Source organism: Rattus rattus, chromosome 2, assembly GCF_011064425.1.
Source record: "Rattus rattus isolate New Zealand chromosome 2, Rrattus_CSIRO_v1, whole genome shotgun sequence".
In the NCBI taxonomy this organism is placed as follows: Eukaryota; Metazoa; Chordata; class Mammalia; order Rodentia; family Muridae; genus Rattus; species Rattus rattus.
Window position 1 is genome coordinate 102,512,350 of NC_046155.1, and position 20,610 is coordinate 102,532,959.

The window sequence follows — 20,610 nt, forward strand, 5'->3', positions numbered from 1 at the left end:
CAGGACTTCCCGCAGTGGCTGCTTCAGGCCCAGTCAGAATCTGATAGGTGTTCTGCAGTCTGCTGTGGGGAAAAGATAGTGACAACATAGAATCTGCTTCATTCTGAGGTTCCGCTGCTTAACTAAACCTCCATTTAAATGTCCGTTTCTGACAAACGAGCAGGGGAGCTGACAGTTCCTCTTCTACTAAGCTAACTCTGTCTGAGGAGGCTGTTAGCCATGTGACAACTGATCACATTAACACTTACTAGGATCCTATAATTTCTTGATCATAGGCCCTCACTGTCACTCAAAGGTAGAAACATTTTTTTTTTTGTCATTTCTTGTTTACAATTCAGGCAATTTAGGACATAGAGATGTCAAAACATGCCCAATGCTTACAGATGACAAATAGCAATGTCAGGATTCAAACCCAGACTCATTTGGATATAAAACACAGATTTAAGATATTTTTAGGCTAATTTAATTATTTAACTTTGTTTGTATATGAGTGTTTTGCCTGCCTGTAAGCATGTATACTACATGTACTTCAAAGGGTCATGATAAGTCATGTGGATTGGGTGATTGAACCTGGGTCCTCTGCAAGAACCACAAGTGTTTTTAATCACTCAACTGTTTCTTCAGTCCCTAGACTGCACTTTGAATCCTATGTTGCCTGCCTAGATTGTAATATACATTATATGTATATCCTATGTTGCCTGCCTAGATTGTAATATACATTATATGCCAACATGTCCCAACCTCTGACATGCCACTGTAAAATGTATGCTTTTAATAGAAAGCACACATCATCTATGCTACGAAAAACACTCAAGGGAGTGAAAGGGAGATCACATTTGCAGAGAGCTCAGGTGTCCTTAGATTTATCTGTGTCAATGCAGGAGGGAATGACCTGGCTGTGAAACAGTTCTAGCGGCTCATGGATTACACAAGAGGCTTTTGTGTCAGTCTTTCCTTCTTCCCTCTCTATAATTTATCCGTCTGTGTCTATAGCATCTTAATATTAGATATGTTCTGGACCTATTCTATTCTAGACTTCAACCTCACCAGTTAAATATAAGATTTTAGTTTTAGCAAAGACAACATCTATATGGTGAGAATTTGAAGGTCAACTGTTTAAAACATTTAAAGAGATTTCATATAAGTCAGAATAAAAACGGCAGGATCTGATTTATTTAAGAGCCAGATCTTTCTTATATAGATCATGAATTTATAAACAAATGGATGTTTTACAAGATTCTGCAGTTTTGATCCCTTCACTGGCCTGCATTGCACCTCCACTGACAGCATCAGGTCTGGGTCTGCTATCAGTTCTCAGCCACAGACCCTGAGGGTCCCAGCCTGTAAGGGGTGAAAGGGAGGAGGTGTGGTGAACAGGTCACCTCCTCACACTCCCTCTCTACCACATAGTAAAAGCTCAGCCAATCTAGAAGCAGCGGAGTGTGATTGTTTGCAGACCCTGCAAGTCATCTGTGACTTCCTTGTCATGGGTACCTGGCAGAGGCAGTTTATGCCAAGTTTATTTGTGAATGGTTTAATTTTAGCTAAGACCCATCAATATCATGGCTTGAGAAAAACTGGGTTTCTGGCTCATATCAGACTCTGCTAGACTTAGGATTCAGTGCTATAACCTATTTTTCTGTGTCTTCCTTTTTAGCCCTAGGACCCAGCTGGCAAAGCCAGAGGCTTAAATCCTCACATTCCCTCGAGAGTGTTGGTGAGTGATGCTTGGTTGTCATAGAAACCTTTTGGGGTCTCCAACTTTCTCTAAGATGGGCCATTTCCTTTGAAAATTAATAGTTAAGCTACCGAGTATAGACTTCTTTGATTAACAAAACAAAATAGACTTTACGCTATTCATGTTTTCCCAGAACCTGGATAAGTAAAATGGTAGAAAGGCAGAGAATCTAATTTAAATTTTTTCCATCTCCAGAATTGACTCTGTTATTGGTTTTCTACCTATCCACCCAATCTTCTATCCGTACATCATTACCTGTTTTATCTAGTCCCCATCCCTTCCACATGTAGTTCAATCAAGTATCTCATTTGCTCTCTCAGGATATTACTGCTTTGAGGAGAGCCTTCTTCTCCCTAAGCCATACCTGTATAACTAAATTCACACAGTTCGCAGCACAGGATGGTCATGAAGCACAGGAGCTCTCTTTGGTTTAGGCTGTTGAAACATGAGTGAGTGTACTCAGGATTGCTACCTCTGGATGGTCACGAGGAGGTAGGGGTGACAGATGAAGAGTGCTCTCAAATATGTAACTTTATGCCAAACTTTAGGGGTCAGACATTTTCAGTACTAATCATGTTAATAAGCACACTAGGTAACAGAAGAAGCATTATAATGTAGCACTTAGGCAGCCTCTGGGATCAGACTGTCTCGATTTCTATTCTGGCCAGTCACTTCTTAACTTCATGACCTTAGGCAAGCTAACAAACTACTTGGTACCCCAGTTTCCTCATGTGTAAAATGGGAATAATTTTTATCCACCTCAAACATAGTGAGTCCTCAATAATTAAGTTATTTATTATTATTAATCATTATTATTTTTGAGATCAGGGCTCACTACGTAGCTTGGGCTGGCCTCAAACTCATAATCGTCCTATCCCAGTCTCCTGTGCACTGAGGTCACAGGTGCGCTTCACCAGTGGAACACGCATGAAGTCGTGTCCGGTAGCCATTTCTGTGTTCAAGCACTGTTTTAAAGCACACACACATAAAAGTGGTGTGTGTGTGTGTTATGACGAGACAATTATTTTTGAAATGTTTGGGGAGGGAGAATGCTGAAGGTCAGATGTGAGCATTGGTGTCAAATTGTGTTGTTTCTTCTGCTTGCTTCTAATAAGCTGTGGACAGGGATTTTCATCTCTTAGATTGTCTTTTCATTGTTAGGAAGGAGAAGGTGCCATTCAAAGGCTTTAGAAAGTGGGAGACTTCATGAGATGCTGTCTATAAAGTCCTAGTCTAGGATGGTTAGTATCACACTTTCATCAGTGTCTATAACATGTTAAGCAGTGTGCAGTTCCCCATGTTCATAACTACTCTGTGATGTCAGTAATGGTCTTTTATTCCATGAAAGGACACACTGGCCATTCAGGCTGAGAAACACAACTTCTAGAGCCTACACTCAATGGGCTTAAGTATAATGGCAGCCCTCTCAGGTGTGTACTCAGCCCTGACTGGGCAGCTGCACATTTTATGAATAATATGTAAATATTCCCATGTGGTTTGACTTGTGGGACATTGCCGCTTAGGCAGAGCATACAGGCATGCACTCAGTATGGGGAGACTGTAGGATTCAGGCAGCAAAATGATGCCTGCTGTATGAACCCTTCTTTATTCTCTTTTTTCTCCAACAAGATGTGCTGAAAAAAACCAAGGGTAAAAGAGAGAATGATGAGATTTCGATACTGTCTAAGGGCTTACATGTCTGGGTTCTCATTACTTAAGAGTGTCCCTAAACTTTCTTTCTTTATTTTAAAAAGGCATTTAAAGATACATCTTTTTTGAAATTTAGTGTAACCTAAAATGACATTGACAGAAATGCAAAGCTAAAAGAAAACTCTGTTGTTTACAAAACAACTTACTGAATTTTATTATAGCATATGGTTTTTAACAACAAAATAAAATATAGCAAGATAAAACAAAAACCGTCATATTGAAGTTTGACAAGGCAAACCAACAGGAGGAAAAGGCTACAAGAGGAGGCACAAGAGTCAGAGATCCACTTGTTCACACACTCAGGAGTCCCATAAAGTGCTAAAGTGAAAGAGGACCTGGGGCAGACCTGTGCAGGCCCCGTGCTTGCTGCTCAAGTCTCTGTGAGTTCATATGTGCTTTTCTCAGTTGATTTAGATGGCTTTGTTTTCCTGGTGTCTTCTATCCCCTTTGGCTCCTACATTTCTTCTGCCTTCTTTCCTGAGCTCTGAGGTTCCTAGATTTCCACTGAGTGAGAAGATGAACTGACAAGGTGAGGCAAACACTGTATGTCAGATACATGTTGCTGTATCTGCTCACAAAGGAAAAATCATCCAGCAAAGAGAATGAGCAAACTACAAGTACATGCAGCAGTGTGGATGTGTCAGAGACAAGCACATACTGGAGGCTTATAATTACATAAATCCCAAGGTTTATAACATTAATCTTTGGTATCCTAAATCAGGATAATGTGAGGATGGGAATCACTGGACTCCAAGTCATAGGACTTGGAGATTCTGAAGCTATTTGGTTTCTTTTTAAAAAAATGTTTTATTTGTGTGTGTGTGTGTGTGTGTGTGTGTGTGTGTGTGTGTGTGTGTGTGTGAGAGAGAGAGAGAGAGAGAGAGAGAGAGAGAGAGAGACAGAGACAGAGACAGAGACAGGCAGACAGACACACAATGCCATGGCACAACTGTGGAGATCAGAGGATAACTTTGTGGAGATGGTTTTTCTCTTGACCTTTTACATGGGCTCTGGGGAGTTAACTTAGGTCACCAGGTTGGCACCTTTACCCTCTGAGCCATCTTGCTGGCCTTCAATATTTGGTTGCATAGATATATGAACTTTGTGACAATCCATCAGCTCTGCATTTGACATGCAGACTTTCTTGTGCATACACTATATCCCAAGCAAGATATTTTTAAATGACCAAACATAGTAAATTTGATGAGTAGAAGGATATTTTAATAATTCATGATACTTAGTAGAAAGGGGATTGAAAATATTAGAGATGTAAGATGGGCACAGTAGTCCCTCTTTTGGACTCGGAGATTTTGCTTAGATCTGCCCCTCTGTGCATCAGGGAAACATTGATGCTCATTACACAGAGCCAGGGTTGCTCAATACCATCCTTGCCTTCTCTTTGTCTCTGTCTCTGCCTCTGTCTCTCTCTCTCCCTCTCCCTTTGTTCATTTGTTTGTTCATTCCTGGCTGTATATATGATTTAAGTTTTCATATTGAACTTTTCATAAACATCTGGAGCCTAATTCAATTGGAAATTTGAAAACAAACTGGAGTACAGAAGGATAAAGAGAATGGGACAAAGAAGCTGTTTCATTAATCAGGGAAATCACGGTGATTTCACTTGATTAGTTTTGTTGGATCTGAGGAAAGGAGCCAGGTCAAAGATTAGTAGGTTAGGAGAATGTGTTCTAGAGAGAAAGGACAGGTCTTTTGAATGTTTAACTGATAATATAAAAGAAAGGAGAGAGAGGAGACAGGAATCCACAGGAAATAGAGTGTGGTTTGGGGAGGGGAGGGAGAGATTAGTGTTTTGTTCCATCTCTATTGCATCCCATTGTGGTTTCCTAGTGAACAAGGGAAGATCGGTTGTATGGTTGTGTTGGGAGGAGAGAAGCTGGGAGAAGTGATGTGTGAGGTTGTAAGAACAGGAGCGCTCACACCCCTCAGTCTTGGCTCTTTGGCAGAGCTCTATTCATCCTAAGATTCTGGAAGCTTCTGTTTCTTTGCCTGACATCTCCGTTGACCTCAGCACTCTGTTCCCAGTTAAGGAGAACTTCGAGGTAGTTGACTCCATATAACAGCTTTTGTAGTAAGAGGGCTGGAAAGGGGTTCTTTAAGAGAAAATGGTTCTTTAGTTGAGTGTGTAACCGGAGCCCTATCTTGATGGTTGAGCCGGAAGCACACATGGAAGCTTTAAGTAGAGCATGAGGTGAACACGGGACTGGGGAAAACACTAGTAAAGTTGAATCCATTTGACATCTTCACACTTTGTTTATCAGACTCTGAGGAAACCTTGACCATTTCTTTTAAGCCAACTCATCTTCATAGGACTTGTCACCAGTGGAAACACTTGGAGAGCTATTCTGACTCCTACACATTATATGTATGCACCGAAATATCATGTGTTTTCCCACAGTTATGTATAATTATTACATGCTAACCAAAAATTTAAAAACCCTTAATATGTTAGGTGTCTGATTTGTTTATTATACAATCTATATGCTAATTGGCACAAATAACTCCTTGCATCTGAATAATAAGCAGCAATTAAGAGCAAAATGTAACTAAGGGCCTATTTTTCTTTCCCTAAAGCATTACACAGAAAGAAATGCAGAAATCACACATAACAGCATCAGATGAGTTAGCAACCAGCCTCCTAAGGGATGCTTCTGCGAACACACCGTTGGTTGACAGTCCTTTCAGGCATGTTTGATAGCAGATATCAAACGGGAAACCCACCTCTAAGGAAGAATGCAGTCCATATGTTCTGTTTGTATTGTCACCCTAAAGTTAAAAATAATATTTATTACACTTACTTGTTGAGATAGAAGATTCTTTTCCTCTACTGAATAGGTTTCAAGGATCAAACTTAGGCTTCAGGATTGGCAGAAGAGGCTTTATACCAGCTGAGCCATCTTGCCAGCTCCCATTCTGTTTCTTTGGAGAATTATTTTTTCCTTAATATGAAGTCTGAGAAGGCTCTCTGGAAGATTAGGCTTTAGGTTTCACTTGGGTGAAAGAAGGAAGTTGCTCAGGCCCAAGGGAAGGCAGCTGCTGATTGGCTAAGGAGTAGGCAGTCAGCAGCAATCAGAGATTGACTCAGATAATGTATCCAATAACACTGTATTCATGGGAGCCAGTGCTCCTAGGAGGGTTGTTTTTAATGGCTATGAGTCAGCTCTTCCTTTCTAGCTCGGCGACCACATGAACGAATGTTTCCTTCTCGTAGGGTGGACACTTTCGTCCTGGAGTCATTATGTCCTGCAATACCAGCTCTCCTGGTCACTCTACCTTCCTCCTCACTGGCTTTCCAGGCCTGGAAGCCTCCCACCACTGGGTTTCCATTCCCATCAACCTCATCTGTGTGGTTTCCATCCTGGGCAACAGCATTATCCTCTTCCTGATCCGCACAGATCCAGCCTTACATGAACCCATGTTTATCTTCCTGTCCATGCTAGCAGCCTCTGATCTGGGTCTCTGTGCCTCCACCTTCCCCACCATGGTGCGGCTCTTCTGGCTGGGTACTCGGGAGCTGCCCTTCGATTTCTGTGCAGCACAGATGTTTTTCATCCATGCCTTCACCTATGTGGAATCTGGGGTGCTACTGGCCATGGCCTTTGATCGCTTCATTGCCATCCGGGATCCTCTGCACTATGCCACAATCCTTCCTCACTCAGCAGTGGCCAAAGTCGGGGCTGCTGTTCTGGTAAGGGCCATCCTGCTCAACCTCCCCGGACCCATCCTTCTGCGGCGTCTGATCTTTCCTCAGATCAGTACCCTCTCCCACTGCTACTGCCTGCACTGCGACCTCGTGGGACTGGCTTGCTCAGACACTCGAATCAACAGCCTGGTTGGCCTGGTCTCTATCCTCCTCTCACTGGGCCTAGACTCCTCCCTCATCATGCTGTCCTATGTTCTGATCCTACGGACTGTGCTGGGCATTGCATCACCCGGGGAACGGATCAAGGCACTCAACACGTGTGTCTCACACCTCTGCATCGTTCTCATCTTTTATTTGCCCAAGTTGGGGCTTTCTGTGCTGCACCGAGTGGAGAAACACAGCTACCCAGCTCTGGCCGTTCTCATGGCTAACCTGCACTTCTTGGTGCCACCCTTCATGAACCCTGTGGTCTACTGCATCAAGTCAAAGCAGATCCGTCAGGGGTTCTTAAGACGTTTCCAGCAGAAGAGGGTTGATATTTCCTAAGACAGAGGGATCCAGAAATACATGACCTTAGGGGACCACCATGAACCTGGGGAAGGGGAGATGTAGAGAATGAGTCAACTTTTGATGACTTTGAATGCTTGGTCTTAACTTGAACTCTTTGTGGGGCCCTCCTGGCCTCTATAATTACAGACTTCAGACCCTGAGCATGTTGGAATACTGCAGTGATAATCCTTGCCATGTTTTATTAAACCAGAGTCGAACTACCCTAGCCTCATACATGCTGCAGCAGCTTACCCAGACTTCTCATCTTATGGACAGACTGTTAGTATCGATCTGTTCTAGTGTCATTTCTGTAACTGTAATGCATACCCAGACAAAAAGCAACACCGGGGAGGAAAGGCCGTATTAGGTTTACAAATAGCCTGTTATTGAATGGAAGTCAACACAGGGACTTGAAGTATCACATCTGTAGTCAAGAGCAGAGAGGAAAAACACGTGGATTCTAGTCTGCTTTTACTCAGCCAGTCCCTATGCTCTTATACAGCCCAGGATCTCTTGCCTATGGAATGGTGCCACCTAGTGTGACTCAAATATTGTTTTCTATATCTAATTTGTTGATCATTCTGTCAACTCATTGTAACATACTACTGATTAGTCTACGATAACCTTTCCTTGCATTCTAGAGATTAATATCATTTCAATGCATTAGGTAATCCTCTTAAAGAAACAAAACAAACAAGACAACCCTTTACAGACACGCCCACAGACCAATTTGATCTAGGAAATAACTCAATGGAGACTCCCTTCTCCAATGATTCTAGGTTGTGTCAAACAGACAATTAAAAGTAATTGCACAGTGCCTATACAGGCTTCTCTCCTTCCTGGATTTCTCTTTGCATTTCATGCATAAACAGAAGGAACAACTAAGGTAAGCTGTGTTTATTTGCTTTCCCCCAAATTTATATTAACTGGCTCCCAGAAACAGCTGCCAGTTGCAGATAACTCCTCAACTAGGGGTGGGACTTTGTACCCAACTGCCATCTCCATGGTGAGATATTTATCTGGCCTAAGCCTGCTGAGATCTTGTGCACACCGCCTCAGTTGCTGTCAGTCCACATACAATTACCCTGCTGTGTCTGGGAAACATTGTTTTCTTATAGTCGCCCATGGCCTCTGTGATTAACTCAGACACCCACAACTTGTCGGGGAGTAGAGAGTCAGAGACTCTCTTAAATGGGACATCTACATCATATCCTCCCCTCTCACAGCTCAGGGGTCCCTGCAGAAGAGATGATGGAAATATTGTAAGAGGCAGAAACAGCTGTTGGGAGACAGAAAGTACATTTTTCTAAGGCCTTGGCCTCTGGTAGGTTAAGTACATTCTAGTGAATGGCTTCATACCCACAAATATATGCGAATCACAAATTGGACTTGATTTTTTTTAAAGTGAGGGCACAAAGTTGAGAAGATAAGGATCTGGTATAAATTAATGTCATATATTCCACAAACTCTAAATAGTTGAGGTAGTGACCTTGCCTAGCTGTCTGCTAACAGCTTCTTCACACCCATATCATATGTCTAATTTAATTATTCTTTCCCCAAGCTCTAGGAATCTCAAGAGATCTCCCCTAGCTTTGAGAGCAGATCTGAAAGTTGTCTAACTCCCTATCACTTTGTCATAAACACAATTTCAAAGTAGAATGTTGACATATGCTTTAGAAGTATTCATAAAAACGACATTTAAACCTTGCCTAGTATAGAAGGCTTGAACTGATATTTCATTTTTATGGAGGAAGAAAATTCTTATAACCTAGAATTGGGGGAGGAGTTGGGGAAGGAGAGACTTGATCTCTCATTGTTTTTATAGTCTTCCTGAAAGGGGTGTGTGTGTGTGTGTGTGTGTGTGTGTGTGTGTGTGTGTGTGTGTGTGTGTATGTGTGTGTCTGTGTCTGTGTATGTGTACATATATGTGTAAGCTAGAGAGCAATGTTGATTATCATTCCTCTAAGCACTTTATTAACTGAACTATTTTCCAACCCCCAGAATCCTGTTTTTAATGGTTTGTAGATTTTTCATGCAAGGTCCTGTTTACATTGCCTCTTCTATATCTCTTCACATCTTCTGTAGGCATTTATAAGGCATTGATTCTAGTTTACTGCTGCCCTTGTTTGCAGGTAGAAGTTTACATTGAGAAAGATCTTATCTTTTTCAACTTGTTCTACACTTTGTTGTTGTATAAAGACAACATGTTAGTGAATGGATACAAATTTTCTCGAGTGAAGATTTTTCTTGTCATTAGGTTTTCTTGTCATTAGGTATCCACTGCCTAAAATGAAAAGGTTAGAGCCATGTTTTAAGCCTGTATGAGGGAAAAGTCCACATTTAATGGTACTTTTCAAGACTTTGTCCTTTAAGAAACCATTGTGCCTAGGTAGACTAAATTTCTGTTTCTCCCCAACTACCAACCTTGCCAGGCATCACCTGTGAAGTTGTTACAAGCTTAGCGTTTGTCTCCCACCTCTCCTCCTTCATTTCCTCTGCTTCCTCTTTCTCTTCCATTGCCACCCTTCCTCCTCCCCAGTCTCCTTCTCCTCCTTCAATTATTGTCACAGGTTCTCGTCATATTGCCCAGGCTGGCCCCAAATTAATCTTTCTGGCTTGGCATCTGGAATTACACTGTATGCCACCATGCCTGGCCTTAAGGCTCAGTTTCATCTCTGAAACTAATTTTCTAAGCAGTCATTATGATAGATATCTAGCTGATCTCCATGCATGAAACAACAAAAGAAGCTTTTGTAGCTTGGCTGCTTCTTCTATTTTCAGGATCTCTTTTTTCCTTTGGGGTTACGCCTCTTTACGGATCCATTTTAATTTGTATTGTGTTCTCATCCCTTTGGAGATCTCCTGAGCCTGACTGAAAAACTTATATCTCAGGCGGAAGTGTAGGCTTGTAGAGTCATTTCATTGGGGGAACTGCTTAAGACCTCTTCACTTGTCTATATTATAATGAGCCCACACATACAAGATTATACTTCTGAAGGGCCTGATTTATTATGAGTTGGGTTAAGAGGGATATCTGTACCCTTCCAGTTAGATTATGCAGCCACAAGGATTCTAATGGATCTCTAAGCTAAATGTATTAGGAAACAAGGAATACCCAGTCACTCTCCTGTCTTCATATAGAACCACACTGTATAGTTAGCACCGACACACTTCTCAGGCCTTAAAGAAGACAGTTTGGTACCCATGGCAACTCAGAGGCAGAGCCCTGGTTAACTTTTTGGCTTTGATTTACCTCATGTGTGAATGCATTTTTATTTTTTGTCATGACTCACAACAGGTATGGTACCTTTATTCAGGAAGGATGGGAAAACTAGAAATGTTTAATGTACTTATTACCAGTAATTCTTTCCTTCATATTCTCTCTTATGTTCATATCAGGCTTTTGGATTCATTAACTCCACTGAAATGACTTGTCAAGGAGGGCTAATGTGGGAGAAATAGTCTTCCCTGGGAAGAGCGCACCAACTGTTTATCCCCTGAAAACACTGACTGGGTGGGTTGTAGTTAGTTACCTACCCAGTTGTATGTCAACATTTCAAGAAAAAGAGCCCGTGCGTTTGAGCGTGAGTGTGGAGGGTACGTGGGAGGACTTAGAGGGAGGAAAGGGAAGGGGAAAATGGTTTAATTATATTAATCTCAAAACCCAAAATCATTAAAAAAGTTTCCACCCATTGTCTGATATCAGCACTTAACAGTGAATCTCTTCACTCTGTAACACTTCCTTCAGCTTCCTCTAAGACAGTAGCTACTCTCTCATTTCACCCCATCGCCTCATCGTGTCTTTAACTCTCAGATTCTTTGGCTGCTTCCTCATTGTACCAGATCCGGGTGGTGCTAACCTGGGTCCACCCATATGCCTCCACGGCTAGCAGGGCAGCAGAGGCTCCCAGCAGATGCGTCAATACTGTTCCTGGAGTTGAAGGTGAAGCTGCTCTTGTTGCTGAATGAATGTTTGCCTTCGGCTGCAGGGCCTGCTGCAGGGCCTGCTGCAGTGACTGCTACCAGGCTCTTACATCATCCCCATCTATCATGTCCGTATACCCCATGCCTTTGTGTGTATTGCTGTGCACCAACGTTAGTCAGCTTGGACAGTAAAAATAACAACATCGTGTCTTAGTTATGGTTATTATTTCTGTGACAGAACACCATGACCAAAAGCAAATCGAGGAGGAAGGGTTATTTGGCTTGCATTTCTACAACACTGTTCATGATTAGAGGAAGTCAGGACAGAACTCTAGCAGGGCAGGAACCTGGAGACAGAAGCTGATGCAGAAGCCATGAAGGAGTGCTGTATATTGGCTTGCTCATCATGGCTTGCTCGGCTTGGTTTCTTACAGAAACTGGGACCATCATCCCAGGAGTGGCACCGCCTATGATAGGCTGGGCTCTCCCCACAATCAGTAACTAAGCAAACGCCACAGGCTTGTCTACAGCCTTATCTCATGGAGACATTTTCTCAGCTGACGCTCCCTCCTCTCAGATGACTCTACCTTGTGTCAAGATGACACAAACCCACCGGACTATGGGATATGGATTAAGTCAACAGAAAGTCTTTGTTAGCCAGTCAGTGACTGCACTGGGTATTTGACATCCCAGCATAGCTCTGGGCCTTTCTCAAGGTGAGCTTTTAAACAGAAAAAACATATCCTGGGTTGACACATATCATTTATAAACTTTCTCAGAAATATGAACGTTGACGGGTTGGGTCTTTGTTTTCATTTTGGCAATTGGTGTTGCGTATGTGCTAAGTTTTATGGCCTGAACACACTTCCATCATGGAGTCAGTTGTGCTAAGGTTTGGGAGTCTACTAGTCAGCACAACTGACCCCTTGGCAACTTGACACACAAGCATATCACCGTTAACCAAAACCTTTCTTTTTTGTTTATCCCCAGCACCACACATCAATATAAACATCATAATATAAAACACTTTCATAAACTTAAAAAGTCTCACAGTCTTTACAAATTCAAACACTTTAAATGTCAGTCTATTTAAAAATTTAAAGTCTCTTTAAAACCTGGGATCGTCTTAAAATTTCAGTCTCTCAACTGTGGGCTCGTATAAAATGAAAAATAAATGGAACACTTTTTTATTCAAGAAAGTAGAACCAGGGCATAGTTACAGTCAGGTCAAAGCAAACAGCTCCAACAGTATACACAACTCAGTGGCCAATATCTGAGCTCCATTCATGATCTTCTGTGCTCTTCCAAGGGACTTGGATCGTTTCTTTGGCTCTACCATTTGCAGCACACATGACTTAGTTTCCGCTCCTTTCTACTGCTGCTGCTGACATTTGTAAACTCAAAGTACAAAGGAGTAGACATGAACTTTAACCAATAGAAGATGAGGCTACCTCGTCTTTCATCTCCTCCGTGGAGTTTGCGTCTCAGAGCCCACAGGAGGACGTCTGTCATGCTGAACAAACAGCATGCTGTCTCTCTTCACTCCTAATTTCCTTCCTTCACACTATGCAATACAGTGTTTGCATATACTGTTTTCACCTTATGTTTTCTAGTGAAACCAAGAAAGACAGTCGATATAATAAACAGCTTTGGAAAGCTCTCAGGGTGTGATCTGAGATCATTTAATGTAGTTTGAGAGCACGAGGGACCACATTGTTGTTGGCAAGTAGGGTAGTGATCACAGTGATGTCCCATCTATCACAGTCGTGTCCCGATGCTAAAGACTTCCTGGTTTGTTTTTCCTTTTTGTTGTTTGTTTGTTGATTTGTTTGCTAGGATGGAAATGGAAGGGAAGGGAAGGAAGGGGAAAATGCTTGGATGTTCTGAGGATATGCCAGTCTTGGGGATTATGATACAGGTTGACTGCTTTAGATGGCATTTGCATCCTCACAGATAAATGTCTTTGTAATGGGAAATAATGAGTTCATGACAGTCTAACTTTAAGCTCAATACAATAAAAGCTTTGAAGTAGACTTTACTTCCCTATAGCTGGAGGACAGGCTGAGAATGAGGTCTAGAATCTGCATGTTAAGAGATCCCAGAGATATCAAGATAATGGAATGTGCTGATCAAAAGGTCACCTGGGCCAACTTTTCTGATTGTGAAAGTTTGGTGCTTCTAAGTTGGAGATGAGGCATTTGGTTTTATGAGCTTAAAACTGTGGGATCTTTTATTGTCTCTATGCTTTCCAGTCTTGTAAGAAATACTATCTTTTTTTAATGACAAAAAAGAATAGTTTTCCATTATCTGGGAATCACGAAATTACATGCTAACCAAGTGCCTTACAAGAGGCATTTACTGTTTTCTTCAAGATCTGTTTATTCCTCCTCCTTGCGTCTAGACTGCTGATCTCTTTTTACCTTAGGAAGGTGGAAAAGTGAGTTAAGATGAACAGATGAAAAGAAACAAAAGTAGAGGTTTTCAGAAAAAGACAAAAATGAATAGAAAGGAAAAAAAATCAAGAAATCTATATTTGATTTTAAAAAGAGTAACCATATGAGTATATGTCCTTTCCCCAAAATGTGACAGAAAAAAATGAGGCACATGCACTCTATATCCAAAATAAAAGACATAACAAAGTATACAAAACTGTAAGGACCAAAGTATACTATGAACAATTTTATACATATATTGACAGATTATTTTAGAGAAAATTTGGGGTCAATTGAAATATAGTGAAAATAGAAAATCTGATTAAAAGCAGGTTTATTAAAACCCAGATATATAGAAGAGGCAGAGAATCTACTAGGGATGAAGAAGGAGACTCAAGGGAAAGGGCAGGAACAATGTATGGCTATCGAGGGTGAACATGATCTAATCACATAATATATATTATGGAAGTTTCTCAATATAAAGATGACTGAATGTTCACTATGACATTCAATAGCTTATTATCTCACACAAATATTATACACTAATTAGAAACCCCTAATACTGTATCAATGTAGAAAGCAGATTTTGTCGCACCACACATTAAAGTAGACTATTAATAGGAAAAATGATAAAACTCATGCAGGAACTATATTTGAAACATTTTGTTAATATCAAATACTTTATAAAGAATTTAAAGAACAAGGTAGACAGATGGCTCAGCTCATTTATGATCAAACCTGATGACTCGAGTTTGATCTGAAGAACCCCAGGTAGAAGGAGAGAACTGACTCCTGAAATATGTCCTCTGACCTCCTTACTTGTGCTTTAAATAATGTGATAAAGTTCAGAGTAACTCAATTTGACAGAGGAAGAATTCCTAAGACAATCTGCAGGAGCAGCTGAATATCCACAGGTGAAAAACAAACTTTTAGTTCTACTTTATTCCATAATAGTTGTTATTTGTGTTGGGCCATACACCTTAAATAAAAACGTAAGTCTATGAAATGAATAACAAGCCATGAACAAAACGATTTGTATTTCACTGTAACTCGCATTTTAAGTAAAAGACATCACTAAGAAAACAAAATGTGTCACAAAACTAGACACACATTTTCAGTGTGTATCCTTGACAGATAACTTGGATCCAGAGCAAAATGACAGTACAGAAATTACTAAACTAGAAAGTCTAAATATGGACACAAGACTGAAAAATTTAATAAAAGGAATATTCATGAATTGTAAACATGAGAGAGATTGCTTAACATAATTAGTTATAAGAAAAGTGCAAAGCAACTTTGCAATGAAGTCTTAGCTTATACTTCCTGGAGTGCTTAAAATGACTAAAAGAATAACACTATCAAAGATGAGCAGGTGGGGAACAACTGGGAAGTGTTTGACATCAATGATGAGATTGTAACATGGTAGAACTGTGTCAAATAAAGTCATCCAGTGGGTTCTGTTAAACATACACCTACCCTCAGTCCTAGCGATTGTACTTGGAGGTTAAGAAATATAGCAGCTTTATTTTCTAATGGCCCAAAGTGGAAAATATTCCAGGTGTTATGATCAGATGGTTAAACTGTAGTGCATTTGCAAAATGCAATATTGGTCAGCAATAAGAAGGAATTAGCTGGTACGCATAGCAGCGCAAGCATGGAAACTGTTTTCTTTATCTTGTCAGTAGCTACATTTCTCTCCTTTAATTAACATCCTTTGGAAGATAGGAGAGACATTACACTGTGGCATTTCTATGGACACCACTATCAGTTTGGAAGCTGTATCTCCCTTTAGGTTCCTGCATTGGGAGCCCAATCTCCATCACAAGTAGCAAATATCAGATGATGCCTCCTCTGACATGGGATAGATCTCTATATTAAAGTAGGGATACCATCGAATGTGTGTTTCCACCTTCCAGCCATGTTGGCATCCATGCAAACATTGCTCAAGGGCTAGAGACAAACAACACAAGGTCTAAGGAGTGAGCTTGATGCACTATGATTGTGCAGGGCCCCTCTTGAGTAGTCGGAGTGCTCCGTCTCTGATCTGCTTGGTTTTCATCCCATAGATGATGGGGTTGAGCATGGGTGGTACAACCAGGTAGAGGTCAGCCAGGAGGATGTGGACGTGCCTGGGGACGTGTTGACCGAAACGCTGCGTATAGAATGAGAAGAGCCCTGGTGTGTAGAAGAGAAGGATGACGCCCAGGTGGGAGCCACAAGTGCCGAAGGTCTTTGCCCTAGCCTCTTTGGAGGAGAGGCCCAACACAGCCCGGAGGATGAGTGCATAGGATACAGCAATACAAATGGAGTCAGTTCCTACAACTAGTGTGGCTGCTGTGATGCCATATATATTGTTTGGCTGGGTGCCCCCACAAGCCAGCTTCACCACAGCCATGTGCTCACAGTAGGAGTGTGCTACCACACGGCCACAGTAGCTCAGCCTTGCCAGGAGGCAAGTGAGTGGGGTCATGAGCCCCAGGCCACGGAGCAGAGCAGCAGCCCCTAACTTGCTCACGGACTCTGCGGACAGCAGTGACCCATAGTGCAGTGGCCGGCAGATGGCCAAGTATCGATCAAAGGCCATTGATAACAGGATGCCAGATTCTACAGCAGAGAAGCCATGGATAAAGAACATCTGGGCAGCACAGGCCCCAAAGGCAATCTCAGCTGCATTTGCCCAAAAGAGAGCGAGGAGCTTGGGGACAGTGGAGGTGCAGAGTATCAGGTCAATAGTGGACAGCATGCACAGGAACAGGTACATGGGCTGGTGCAGTGAAGGCTCAGAGCGCACCACCAGCAGGACTGCCATGTTGCCAAGAACTGCTAGGGCATACATGGAACAGAAAGGAAATGCAATCCAAAAGTGGGCAGCCTCCAGGCCGGGAATCCCCATGAGCAGGAAGGAGCTTGGGTTCTGATGGCTGTGGTTCGTGTGTTGCATGGTCAAGCTGAGGAAGAGTCTGTGCGGAAGACCTAAGCTCTGAACTCTATGAAGCCTTAAAGGGATGGGGCAGCTGGGATCATCTTTGTGCTGTAGCTTAACGGTAGCAGAAACATTTGAGTTAAACTCCACAAAAGAGCATCTGGGATGAGAAGATTGTAAGGCCCTGGGAAATATACAAAACAGGACATGGGTTAGCATCGCCCAAGTTCAAAGGAACTCTTTTCAGTTCTGTGTGATTTAACAATGCCTTTGCTGGGAGATAGGGTGAAGGGCATGGCTATCGAACCATTTCCATGGTGAAAGTAAGAGCTAGAGATGTTTACATGGCAGTTCTGTCTATAAACCTTTTTTGCAAGTTTCTAGTATTGTTTTCTTCAGATTCATCTTCTGTGTGGCAGGGGATGTTAATAATACAGGGCCAGTTGGATTGGATGGGAGCCTCAAGATGTGAAAATTTTTATTGAGGAGAAGCACATGGAGGATAAAGGCATCTTGCCCCAAACCACCTGAACCCATAACAACTCATGCATAAGGGTTTGTCTTGACCAGGAATATCAAATCACAGGTAAGGGGCTGAGTCTCTTATAGACTTCAATGGATGGAAGATTTTCTAGCTCATGTTTACTGGGATCCTGGACTTGGCCTCATCTGTGCTATTTAGCTTTGGCAGCATTGGGTAAGATGATGCAGGACTGGTAGTGTTAGGTATCAGGTTGCCTTAGCCATAATAGATGATTTGATGAGGTCACTGAGAGATGATTGTTTGCAAACATCTCCTCTAATAAAAGGTGAAAGTATGTTAAAGGATGGAGAGTGAATTTTAATCTCCAATAACACACAATACCCAAAGCCAGCAGAGTTAAATTTGGTCCAAAGACAATGACAAACTTTGACACATCTCCACTCCACACTTTCTGCCTCCCTGAACTCTCTCCACCTACACAGGTCTTCTCCTTTGTCTTATATACTAGTCAGCAATATTTGAGAATTTAAGGGAGTGTGGGGATCAAGTGAAGACATGAAGAGGACAGTGGGGCAGAGAGGCTGATGAAAAAGAAACAAAGATCAGAATCAAAATCAGAGGTCACATGGAGAGAAGTGCTCTCGATGCAGTGGAACACAACTGTGTCCTGTTGCTAACCGAAGGAGAAAGTAGAACCAGGAAGATCATCTGGAGATACCACAGTTGTGTCCCCAACCTAAAGATGCAGTATTCCATGCAATTGCTAGCATCAGCTGCCTGCACCCAGGGACCCAGGAAACTGTCCTGGAGAGAGGCAGGAAGGAAGTAGAGAACTTTCCAATTCTGTTATGGCAGAACATCTCTTTTCCATCCTGGTGCTAACTGTAGCTGTCATTCTGGAGTAAGTTATCCTGTCACCTTCTATCTCACTATCCCTATCTAATTATTTCCCGTATAATCTTCTGTGATTGTTCCATCATCTATTCTGGGACCAGTAATCTCCACAGGGAATTTCAGCCAACTGGTGATTGAAAGTAGGAGGGGCAGAGGAAATCAGAGTGTGTGGGACCTTGTGAAGTGGCATGAGCATGCTGTCTAAGCTTGTGACTTTGTGTGTCCATATAGACATGAAAAGACTCAGGGACAATTCATAAGACCGGGTTATAGGCAAGCCTCTAGGGCAGTTTTTAAATTAGTGATTGATGGGGGAGCCCAGCCCATTGGGAGTGGTGCTATCTCTGGACTGGTGGTCCTGGCTTCTATAAGAAAGCAGGTCGAGCAAGCCATGAAGAACAAGCCCATAAGCAGCACTCCTTCAGTCTCTGCGTCAGCTCCTGCCTCAGATTCTTGCCCTGTTTTGACTTCCTTTGATGATGAAGAGTGATAAGGAAGTATAATCCAAATAACCCCTCCCATGAAGGAAATAAAAAGACTCACAGGCGATACTGCAGTCAGAAGATCCAGACTCATATATTTACACGACACTCTCTTCGGTTGCTCATCCCTCACACAATTTCTCTGACAAAGAGAGCAGAAGGCTGAATAACCTAGGCGTGAAGCGAACAGACCCATTTCTTTTCTTCTGTTTTCCCCTTAGGCAATTACTCATCACAGCGGATTTACTTTTCTTTTGAATGTCCACTCCAAGACCTTCACCCATCCTTCATGGAGCTACACACCCCAATGTCCTTATGTTCTCCCCCACCTCTGCCTTAGCTGTAATTGCACAGGGGAGGAAGTGAGGCTGGAAGCACAGGCACTGAGTATGCTGTGCTCAGATTCCAGGAAAGATGTCCGGGCTGAAGTATAGCTCATGGTCTTCTCCTTTCCAACTGTCACTAATATCTGAGTTAGGATTCATTAAAAACATCCAATTTGATGGATGGGAAGATGGTAGGCAGTGATGCAAGGCTAAAGTTAGACCACCGTCATCAGCATTCACAGCGACCCCCTAAGGGCTGGACAGCATGTTTGCTGGGCCCATTCATGGTGACGGTGGTACTGGATGCTCTTACAGCATTCTTAATTCTATGTCTGTGGCCGATTTCTTTTTAAACCTTTTTCCCCCTGATTTGTCTGCATCTTGCAGTCAACCAAACTTAGCCTAGCCTCTTTCAAATACCTTCCTCAGAATATCAAGTAGTCTCCCATTTATTTGCCCTGTTTGCCTCATGGTAGTGTTTGCTAGAAGACAGTCCTTACCTAGAACATATGATAATAGGTGTCCAAGTGCCAGGAACAGAGCTGTGCTATGAGTACAGGAGCAAATTGCTCACCCCTCTTGAGCACCCGAAAGCCACTTTGCCAGCACTTACCATTCCTTTATGGAAGACCAAGTTCAGTGCAATGCAAATTCTGGCTCAGAAACTCACCAGCTGTGTAGATTCAGTGACCTCCCCTAAGCTCTTGCTTCCCCATGATCTGGAGAGGCTGATTCATATTTCATAGGTGACTGTGTAAGGGATATTTCATTGAAAAATGACCCCAGTGACACTTGGGTCTGTGGTCAGCTTATAGTACGTATAGAGTTGGGGTATGGGCGAGCTTACAAACAGCCAGACTTACCAGGTTTTGGAAGGGCATGATAGTGGAGTCCCAGGTCCTGCAGGACTTAGACTTCTGGAAACACAAGAGCTCCAGTATTTATCCTGTCATTAGGGCCTTAAGTTCGGGTAGAAACTCCTTGGGGATAAGGACACTAAAGAGGCCTCTGGGATACTGGAAAGAGGCATCAAATTGAAGCTTTGAAATTTAGACCTTGAAGGAAGGAAGAATGTATTAATTCATCAACTTCTAGAACATAAAGCACAGGGTAAATTATAAATAATAAAAATTTATTTGACTTAAGGTTTTAAAGGCTGGCAAGTCTAAGATCCAGGGGATCCATCTGGTGAGGGCCTCGTTACTGTATTACTACGTGGTATTTATTTATTTACAAATGGAACTATCATATGATCTATCAATTCCATGACTGGGTGTACACCCAAAGAAAATGAAATCAGTATGTTGAAGAGATATCTGAACTCCCAGTGTTCATTCACAGCTAGCATCATATACATCAGTGTCCAGCAGTAGGTGAGGGGATGAAGAAGATGTGGTAGATACACACAATTAAATACTATTTAGCCATAACAAAACAAAACACTATCATTTGCCACAATATAAATAAACCTGCTGACAGGTGACATA

The 20,610-nt window shown here is 42.2% G+C and overlaps 2 protein-coding genes across 2 annotated transcripts; one reads left to right on the forward strand and one right to left on the reverse strand.

The window, feature by feature from the left end:
* The first annotated feature begins 6,704 nt into the window (after window positions 1-6,704).
* LOC116894042 (olfactory receptor 51G2-like) lies at window positions 6,705-7,655 on the forward strand. Its single transcript, XM_032895762.1, has one exon. The coding sequence runs from the start codon at window positions 6,705-6,707 to the stop codon at window positions 7,653-7,655; it is 951 nt and encodes a 316-aa protein (XP_032751653.1).
* Window positions 7,656-16,007: 8,352 nt separating this feature from the next.
* LOC116894043 (putative olfactory receptor 52P1) lies at window positions 16,008-16,955 on the reverse strand. Its single transcript, XM_032895763.1, has one exon. It carries the CDS (start codon window positions 16,953-16,955, stop codon window positions 16,008-16,010), a length of 948 nt encoding a protein of 315 aa, XP_032751654.1.
* Window positions 16,956-20,610: the final 3,655 nt, after the last annotated feature.